Raw genomic sequence first — 10,961 nt, forward strand, 5'->3', positions numbered from 1 at the left:
TTAAAAAATTAGACACCAAACACTTTTTATATTCTCAAAACTGTGGTTTATTTCCATTTTAAAGTTCGGAATAAAAATAGAAGATGCTGGCTAAAGATAGATAAGACTTGACTTGGAATAAACATAGAAGATACTGGCTAAAGATAGATTAGACTTCACTTGGAATAAACATAGAAGATACTAGCGAAAGATAGATTAGACTTGACTTGGAATAAACATAGAAGATACTGGCGAAATATAGATTAGACTTGACTTGGAATAAACATAGAAGATACTGGCTAAAGATAGGACTTGACTTGGAATAAACATAGAAGATACTGGCTAAAGATAGATTAGACTTGACTTGGAATAAACATAGGAGATACTGGCTAAAGATAGGACTTGACTTGGAATAAACATAGAAGATACTGGCTAAAGATAGATCAGACTTGACTTGGAATAAACATAGAAGATACTGGCTAAAGATAGATTAGACTTGACCTAACAGTCATGAGTAACTGTTGCGAACTCACAGCAGACAGGCAGCTGAAAAATATCGCCAAATTGGTGATTTTTAAAAAACTTTTAGCATGGGTTTTCAAAGTTCGTTCTCCAAGGGAAATAAAAAAACATCATGTTAAGTGCCTTCCACTTAAAGCAAAACTTTCTAGTCAATATATCTTTTTCTTTTTCATTTTGATCTTCTATCTGAATCCATCCTTCCATTGACGGACAAAAAATTAATGTACCTTTTTCTCTGAGGGGGATGCATACAATTACAATTATAGTCTTGAAATTCATAAAACAGTGCTCAAAACAATTAAAGCATATTGTAAGTCTTGTATAATATAACGGTATAAGCAATTTTTTTTCTCCTTTGCATAAAACTGAAGACTAGAGTCACAAATGCTAATTTTTCTCGTTTTCAAACTTAGCAGTATGCAAATTTTGAGTTCGAAGACGACGCTATAATGTCAACGAATTTGATTTGGCTTTCAATTTAATGTGAGACAAAGCAGAAAAGAATGGTCGACATTCAGTAAACGCGTTGTTTCGATTAGTGTGATGTCTCAACGAAGTCATTTACCCGAATCAGAAGCTTGGAGAGTTGTTGGCCCGTTAAAGGGGGACCAAACACAAGCCGAAGTAACAGAAGCCATAGGAGTTTCACGAAGAGTGATTTCCAGGATCTGGAACCGTTTTTTTGGAGACTGGAAACGCAGGCCGAAGATCAGGACAAGGGCGTAGACGCGCAACAACACCCAATGAAGACCGTTATTTAACGCTAATGGCTTGGAGCAACCGAAATATGAATACCACTCTTCTTCAACAACACTTTCGCTAGGCCACTGGCACCACAGTTTCGACACAAACTGTCCGAAACCGCTTTTATGCTATAGGTCTGTATACCCGCCGACCAATGATCTGTGCCACGTTAACAGCAAGGCACCGTCGCGCAAGCTGGGAGTGGGCTATAGAGCATGTGAACTGGAGGAGAAATGGATGGCGCAATATTCTTTTCTCTGACAAGTCCCGCTTTTCTGTTCATCCTGATAATATGCGTATTTTCATCAGGCGGGAACGTGACATAGGAACATGGCATCTAATATCACCTCTATGAAACATGGCATCTTAATATCACCTCTATGAAACATGGCATTAGAAACAATCCTGCGTTCGTGAACAAAAGTGTAAGATTTGGCCGTGGGGGAGTGATGGTCTATGCTGGCATTTCCATTAATGGGGGCACCGATTTCCACATCATTCGAAATGGAGATCTGACTGGTCGCCGATATAGGGAAGAGATCCTGAGACCTATTGTAGTCCCTTACGCTGCAGCAAATGGAGATGACTTCATGTTAATGAACGACAATTGCAAGCCACATCGTGCTAACTGGGTGAATGATTTCTTTTTGGAGAAAGGAATCATACGAATGGATTGGCCAGCGTGTTCCCCGAACATGAACCCAATCGAGCATGTTTGTGACATTCTAGGCTGGATGAAAAAATAAAGATAAAAAAATAAAGAAAACTTTTCACATAAAAATTAAACTCACGTTATAAAATCACGGAAATATCTTTAAATTGATATTAACATTAAAACCAAAAAATACATAAATAAATAAATAAAATAGAGGAAGACAAAAGAAAAGAAAAATCTATTTAATTAGTGCCTATAATATAGTTAGAGCCAGGCAATGGTATATAATAGTTAAAACTGGGCAGTGACACATAACAGTTTACGTCGGGTGGTGGCACGTAATATAGCGTAATATAATAGTGCTGGGAGATGACATAAAATAGTTAAAATTCGATGATATATAGTGAAATATCGATATTTCTCAGCCATCAAGACAATACTTTAAAAAGTAATCCCACGATGTGTCATGACTATCACATCGATAAATATCGAATATATGATAATTATAGACAATGATAAGCAGTATTCATTTTCAATAACGATGAATATCAATATCATTATCAGCAGTAATACTTATCAAATAAGATAATATAGTGATCATTTTCAAAAATACACATTGATAAATATATTAAATTTAAATATTAAATATAAAATATTGTAATTAAAATATAAATTGAAATATTACATAAAAAATATTGATCGAAGTAAAAATTATATAAATTTGTGAACTTGAAAAATACAGCAATATATTGTGAAATATTATTTTTTATTTATATATTTTAATGGAACTACAACCAGCAGTTGACTTTGGGATACTGAGAAAAGTTAAATCAATTGGATTTTCAATTTGATATTTTTATTGGGATAAGATCTTTAATTGCATTATCTAATCACCTCTTTTTGGGTCTGGCTTTGGGTCCTAAATTCATTAGTTTTCATTTCAATATTTTTCTCAAACCTTTATATCTTAGTGTTATCTATTATATTGTAACTAATCTTTGTATTATGAATTAAAAAGTTGTACTAATAAATATTTATTACATGCGTTATACCCCAGTTTATTTCCTTTGTAATAAATTACCTTTAATAAAAAATAAAATGCATGATTTCAATTCGGCAGAAAGATAATTTGAGGATTTATTTGTCACCTTTCGAGCATTTACAATTTACTACCCTAAAGTATGTCTATAATTACTCTCGATTACGGCAAATTTTTAGAAGTATATGAGTGATTCGCTGTGCCATAAATTTCAAGAAACTATCGCTTCGGGGTCCAAATGAAAGCTTTTTAGAGTTAATTATAGGTTATGACTATGTGATATGAAGAGAGGTGAAGCATATTAGCAAACTCAAGACTCTCACTTAAGTTTATAAAGTAAATGAATTTTTTTAAGTTGGAGATCATTGATTTAAAATTATTCATATTTAATCTCGTATTTATTAACTTAATATATTAATGATGTACTTTAAATAATAGTTAAAATATTAGTTTAAGATTCAAGATGTGAAGATTTATAAACTTGTTGCTTAATTACATCGTAGATATGCATTCATTACCCAAGTCAAAGATTTTGATGGTTTTCCATTGATGGACTAACATAATATTGATGGTAACCATCAATAATTCCATCTTGAATCATTATATTTTTGATGGTAACCTGAATAAGTAACCATCACCCCAACGTTGGAATTCGGACTGATATATGATGGTCCAACATAAGAATAGCAACATGTTTTAATGGTTTGTTCATGTTAAACCATCAGAAATTTCCATCATAGTTTTTTAGAAATCAAATATTGGAATGATCATGAACAACCATCATCCCAATATAGGAATTCTGACTGATTTATGATGGGCAAACATAAAAGAAACCAAATTATTTTGATGGTATATTCCTGAGACCCAACAAAAATTCCCATTAAACTATCATGGAAATGTTTAGTTGGAACTATCATAGACAATCACGGATCATCATGAATCCATGAGAATCAAGCACCTCTTGATGGTTAGCATAGCTATAAAACTAAATCCAAAGACCTGTAGGTGAAGTTAAAGTTTCTTTTCCTGGAGAATCTAAATTTTCAATTAAGAATAAGGGATCCTATTTGAGATTTTGAAATCCCCTCCAGCTGGGGGTGTGAAAAATTGAGCTATAAGTGTGAGATATTAGTAAAGAAACGTCCCCAGAATAAAGGGAATAAGTTGTTTGAGGCGAAAAGTGCACAGACGTGTTAAGATATATTCAATAGCATTCTAAAGATTGATACAAATATTGATGTTTTGGTCCTGTTCAAGCTAAGACAGGCTCAAAAGTGCAATGGATGAAGAAATTGATTCTTCTGTACTGAAAACTATCTACACCATAGATATGGATAATTTATGGTAAGGTCTAGACCCACCTTCAACCAAGCTATTACCACTTTTTTAAGGTGCACTAAATACATTTTAAAAGTAATGATAATGGTGATGTTTGAAAAAGGAAGTTCTAATACTGATGGGGTATCAACCTTTATGAATTTTATGTACCTTTTTCAGCACTGATGAAATAAATGAGCAAATTGTTGCAAAGTCAATTGCAAATACATCAAGCACTAATCTGGATGGGAAAAAGTCAAAGAATTCTAAGCAATTGGTATAAATACTAATTATAAGGAAGGAACTCTTGTCTATAAAAATAGAAGTTCCTGTATCAATTAGTTAGAAATCCAAGGAGTTGTATGAAACATGTTTTGAAGTACTCTTATAAGAATAGAACAAATGTCTATTGCAAATAAAGTAAATCCTAATGTGGGTGAAACAGCAATCTTAAAAATTTTATAATACAACTTGTAATGAAGCACTGTTATTAGGATAGTAGAAATGCCAATGGCAAATCGATATGAGCATAGTCTTTATGCGTTTGAGTTGGAAATCAAAAGAATTTTCAGAAACTAATACTAAAGCATTGTTTCAAAGATGGATAAAATGCCAATTTCAAATAGATTAAGTCTTTATGTGGATGAACCTAAAGAATTTTTTGAAACCAGTACTGAAGCTCTGTTTTAAGGATGGGAGAAATGCCGACTGCAAATTGATTAAGTTCTGTTGTTGTTGTTGTTGTTGCTAATTCCCATCTGGTCTGACGGGGTCAGACCAGATCAATGAATCCGTTGACATTCAGAAAATCCGAAACCAGAATGGGAGAGGAATGAATGTCATTCCAGTCCAGCCCTAAACAGTTCAAGATGTGCTCAGGTGATGCCTGGTTTTGTTGGCATTTAGGGCAAAGAGGAAAGATTTTTTGATTTGCAGAAAATGTGAGACTTTTTAGGTGTCCACTGGCCAGTCGGGATAAGCAGGTGTTGGTTTGCCTATCACCAGGGAGAGATAGAGAGAGTCCTGGTCTTTCTGCTTTATACCAGTAGTGAATAGGTGGAAGCAGCCACTTTTGTTTGTTCTGGGCCTTTTGCCTTGCAAAAAGTTCAAGGTATGTAAGCTCTGAGGTGGAGGGAACTGGATGGTCTAGTCCCTTCTTTGCAAGAGTGTCAGCCAACTCGTTGCCGTGGATATCGACGTGGGACGGGATCCATTGAAAGTGGACCTCATGCTGTTGGGAAATGAGCTTTACTTTTTGTAGGATCGAAAAACTGGTTTTATCTCCAATGAGGGCCCAATTTTTGAGGTGTTGAATTGAACTACGGCTGTCAGATAGTATCCAAGTATTTCCAAGGTGCCCTTCACTCAAGATTTTCTCTAGTCCCCTGTCGATTGCAATTAGTTCGCTTCGAAAGACGGAGCAAAAATCGGGGTTTCGTTGATGAAGAGTGTAGTTCTCTCGAGGTGTTTCAATAAATACCCCACTGCCAGTCTGTCTATCCATTTTACTGCCATCAGAGAATATTTTGATGTCGTTTGGAGGGATTTTATTGATGATTTCCAGGGACAATTGTCTGAGGAAGTCAGGCACACAGTCTTTCTTGTCAAGCATGGTAGGGAGGCTTTCATGGAAACTAACATTGGAAAGATCCAAGCAAGTACTAAGATTGCTATGAAGATAAAGAGGTTCAATATTTTCAGCGATTAACAGTTGTGATTTAACATGACTAAAAGGACTGTTTTTCTTTAGCCTTTGATTGCAGGTCCAATTATTTAGGTAAATAGCAGTTAAATTGCCTTGGTCTAAACTGGAAAGTTTATTGTAATATTTCACTAAATTAGCTTACCTTCTGAAATTTAGAGGTTGCAGATCTGCTTCGTAAAGAACGATCTCTGAAGGGCAGCTACGTTTCAGTCCAGTGATGATGCGAGCGGCGCTCAGTTGAACCTTTTCCAATTTGTTTAAGTTAGATTGCGAAGCACAGCAGTAGACAGGATAGCCATATTCAAGAATTGGTCTAACAAGAGCCTGGTAGGAAGTCCTAAGAGTAGTTGCATCTGCTCCCCAATCCCTACCAGCGATACACTTAATAATATTTAGGCGCTTCCTAGCCTTCGAGACAATATAATCAATATGTTTGTTACTTGTAAATTCGGGATCGAGAATGTATCCTAGGTATTTTGTATCAGTTGATTAAGTTCTTATGAGCATGAGTCAGAAATCCAAAGAACGTTTTAAAACCAGTATTGAAACAGTGTTTTAAGGATGGGAGAAATGCTGAGTGCAAAGGGATTAAGTCTTATGTGGATAATTCCAGAGAATTTTTTGAAACCAGTACTGAAGGACTGTTTTAAGAATAGGAGAAATGCTGAGTGCATATAGATGAAGTTCTTATGTGCATGAGTTAGAAATCCAAAGAACGTTTTGAAACGAGTGCTGAAGCACTGTTTTAAGGATGGGAGAAATGTCGGTTGCAAATAGATTAAGTCTTTAATTGTATGAGTTTGAAATTCAAAGAATTTTATGAAACTAATATTAGAGTACAGATATAATGATGAAACAATTGTCGATTGCAAATAGCTGAATCCCTAATGTGAATGAAACAGCTATATAATCCATTTTATGCAACTGGTATTAGAGCACTGATTATAGAATGAGATAAGGGTTGCAAATATTTCTGGATATGATGTGAAAAGATTTTTTTTTTAAAAAAAGAGTTTTTAAAAAGTAGTACATATTTTGTTAAATTAATTTTTAATTACATTTTATACTTTTTCTGCTGACTTACTTTCAGTGTCCTAAAATCAGAACAAGAGGTGAAATTAAAAAAATATCACAAAATTGTTCTTTTTGAGATTTAAATCTGTCCCAATTTATTTCATTTCTAAGGAAAATTGTTATCAAAAATATTTTTTAAAACATTTTGTCATAGATGACCCAAAACTGACTCTCACTTTTTCACCAATCACTCGACACTTCACCCGAAATGGAAATTTATAGAGTTAAAGTGGGAAATTGACACATTTTGTTTCGCTTAGGTGGTATAATCTAACTTTTCTGCATTAAAAATACTCTTAAAGAATAATACGTAAAAATTCTCTCTAATATTTTCTAAGCTAATCTTAAAATATTCCCCACAAAATTGTAAAGGTTTCAACTTCAAATTACTCTATTATTGAAATTGTCAACAACAACAAAAATTTTCCAAGCCTTAACTAGACCACTCCAGAAACATTATAATTACATAGTCTCGTGTTATTAGTTTTTTTTTTTTTTTTTAAATTCTATGAAGTAAACTTAAAGTAAACCAATCGTTTTTTCATTTCTATCTATTTAACACAAAATCGCTCTATTGATGTCTCCATCTCTTCTTAACTGTAATCGGCCGGAAATTAATCTCAGTTACTTACAATGAAGAAGTTGATAAATTCCGGGAGGTCCGCAAATTCCAACCCATTCTTATGTTCTCTCGCCCTTAAACTTAAGTGCGGATGGAAAAATAGATGGTAGCAGATTCTTCTGCAAGACAAGGAGGAAAGAAAGTCTGCTAAAAGGGAAAATGCGGAGTATAAAAAAAGAAAAGGAAAGAGAGTCTACAACTCAACTCCACTCGTTTCAAGAGAGAGGGGAAGGAAAAGATCATTCGAACAAGAGGGAACAAAGACCGAAGGCGGTCTGAAGATGACGCGCCAAAATGACTAGGGGCGTGGCCGGGCGGTATTACGTCAGCAGGATAGGCTTGTTTTCCCCCACTTTCTTTCAGGGGACTCTATCTCTATCAAATGTATTCACTCAAGATGCACTTCCGGTTGATTTTTTTTTTTCAATTCTTTTATTTTATAAGAGCTTTTATTTGGATTCCAGGCAGTGGTTTTGGATTTTGATATGATATGGAAATTTCTCCTCCCGTTTTGGAAATGGAATCCTGGAGACTTCATTGTCTCCCTACTTCCCGTTTGGTTGGAAAACAGTGGGAGGTCATGAAATTTTTGTGTGTCGATTACCATATATTTCCAGGCGTTGCGAAAAATTGTTCGATTTAAATATCTCCGTTCTATTTTATACAGCAGAAACGGCTGTATACTGATAGAATATGAGCATAAAATCAAAAGTTTTCCTGGTATGTTTTATGTATGGCGTCGTTACGATGGCGACAATCGACATAATTTTGACTTGAATTTTTTTTTTTTTTTTTTTTTTTTTATGCAGCAACTGAAAAGCTTTCATTTTCTAAAACAATGCAATTTTTGAAAGGGAAAAAAATGATTTATTGTTTCTTTCTCGAATATATCTTTTCTTTTATCATCAAAATACATAAAACATAAACTATATTTTACGACTCATCGTTGCAAATTCTACAGGACTCTAAATCAGTTTCTTTTTTTCTTTTCTGTATTTAAAAAATCCTCAGCAGTTTTGAATTTATTTCAAGAAGTTAACCTACAATATTGATCCACGAGGTTTATTCAAACTACTCTTACTTTGTTAAAGATGCTGTAATCAAATTCTAGGCCCACTACTTCTATATTATGAATGTTGTGGTTGTATTCTTAAAGGTGACCCAAATAGGCTCTTGTACAAATAAATCTGCAACTCTACTTTTCAGTCGTAATTCTCTTTTAATAACCCTCTAGCTGTGTTATATGGACTTTTATATCAATAAATTAAATTTTTCTATAAATTTCAATTAAAAATTATATAATTTTCAGCTTGTCTAACGAGTTAGTCATTAGCACAACAGTAGTACTCTTAGTTAATACAATGTTACTTAAACGCTTACTATATTTTTTATGGTGATGTAAACAATCAGTTATTTACGTCATTCCTTGTAATTATTATTTTTTAACTATTATCTGTCGTCTTAATCTTATTATCTCTTAAGAAATCCTCCCCGCCACAGAGTTTGCAGGTTTGGAAACAAAAAAAGAGCTCATTTTAGAGAGGGGAGCTTTTGATACTTCTCTCATCGTCCTGTGTCAAAACATAGCCCGAGTATTTATCCAATACCCCTGTTTGAAATAGTTGAACCTGTAATCATAGTCACCGACAGCGCTCCAGACGATGTGCATGGGGAGTTCTTGAGGTAGATAGACTATGAGACAGATAACTTTGAGAGATCAGAGTTACACTCTATACGTATGTTTGTAATGGTAACAAAACTGATGAAACTTCAATTTTCGCATTGGGTATAATTGGCTTAAACAAATGGAGCTCTAAGCTATGCAAATATGAGAGGTTAAAAGCGAACTGTTGGTGCAAACGGAAATTTGTACTAGTTCTTTTTATTTATGGTTAATAATTTTCGTTTAGTTACATAATAATTTTGCTCACAGTATTAATGATACTTAATAATTTAATCAAGTCATGCATTTTGTAAGTTCTTGCTGGGTCTCTAAGCAGGGAAATTTAGAAATTGTATACGATGGTAAATTTGCTCTAAATATATTTTCCAAGTAGTATGAAAATGTTTATAAGTAAAATGCATGCAAATTAAATCGTGATGATTCTAAATTGCATGAGATTCTTATAAATCATAGATTTTACCAAATGTATTTGATGCATATTTTTAGAACTTCAGTTTAAAAAGAGCACCACTATTCAAGCAAGCTAGACTGTACCAATTGATCAATATCAATCTGTATCAATTGAACAAGAAAACTGAACTTGGATTGCGAAGCAGTCCACAAAGAACTGTGAAATTAAGCTACATAAGAAATAAAACAAAATATGAACCAGCTTAATTGAGTAAAGCAGAAATGCACATTATTGCTTCTTATAGAGTTTGCAACAAAAAAAAAATCGTTTCAATCGCAGTTAAACAGTTCTAAGAGCTTGGCCGAGAAGGATTAATCGAAAATCTGACTTTAAATTTCTTGTAAAAAAAAAATTATGGTTATTCAGATGCAGTTCAATATTGATCGAATGCAACTCACTGCACTGTTCGAATTTTCATTCTAAAAATATGGTAAAATAACCAACAGCAGTTTGTTCTTCAGATTAATCATAAAGTTTACGGTGAAGAACATTTTTTTACCTTTACGGTTTTGAAAGCGTTTACAACCATTATGGTTATAGAACCATGAAAAGAAAACTCTACGGTTTTTTAGCCATTTACAACTAGCATGGTTTCAAAACCGTAAAAAAAACATTTAGCTGGCCATAGGAGCTAGGCTTTTCGTTAGGTAATGGGTATTGGAGAGTGCAGGATATAAATTGGGGAGTGCAGAATTCTGGACACTCTTCATGTGTTGAAAAGGAATGGGGGAAATATTGTGGTGTCAAAACTGGGACTTGAACCCCAGTTCTGCTGGTCATGGGACTGATAGATTAGCCCTCTAGGCTATAATAAATGCGCAGTTGCAAGTAATAAGTGGCTTCGTTAGGTGGGCTCAGTTGGTGCGATAAAGTTCTGGTTGTTTAACCGTATTAGGTGAAAGCAGTTGATAAACGGTTTGTCCTACTGTTAACAATTCGAATGCCATCTTATTCATGGTTGTTTTTCTGTGTTGTTTGAATATGGTATAAAATAACAATTAAATAAATTGCTATTTAGCCATTTTTGTTTTCGAAAAATTTCTAACAGTGTGGCTTCCAAGCAAAAATGCTTGAATCTTAGATATTGCTTATCAAAGGAAAAACAATAAGGCAAAACATTGGTGACTCACAAAAATACTATGGGCTTTATCTAATTGCAAAAAAAGATA

At 33.9% G+C, this 10,961-nt stretch overlaps 1 protein-coding gene across 1 annotated transcript; it reads right to left on the reverse strand.

The window, feature by feature from the left end:
• Positions 1-4,983: 4,983 nt before the first annotated feature.
• On the reverse strand, positions 4,984-6,187 carry LOC122269385 (uncharacterized). Its single transcript, XM_071182190.1, has one exon. It carries the CDS (start codon positions 5,866-5,868, stop codon positions 5,029-5,031), a length of 840 nt encoding a protein of 279 aa, XP_071038291.1. The 5' UTR covers positions 5,869-6,187; the 3' UTR covers positions 4,984-5,028.
• Positions 6,188-10,961: the final 4,774 nt, after the last annotated feature.

The sequence above is a fragment of the Parasteatoda tepidariorum genome, chromosome 6 (assembly GCF_043381705.1).
Source record: "Parasteatoda tepidariorum isolate YZ-2023 chromosome 6, CAS_Ptep_4.0, whole genome shotgun sequence".
Taxonomy (NCBI): Eukaryota; Metazoa; Arthropoda; class Arachnida; order Araneae; family Theridiidae; genus Parasteatoda; species Parasteatoda tepidariorum.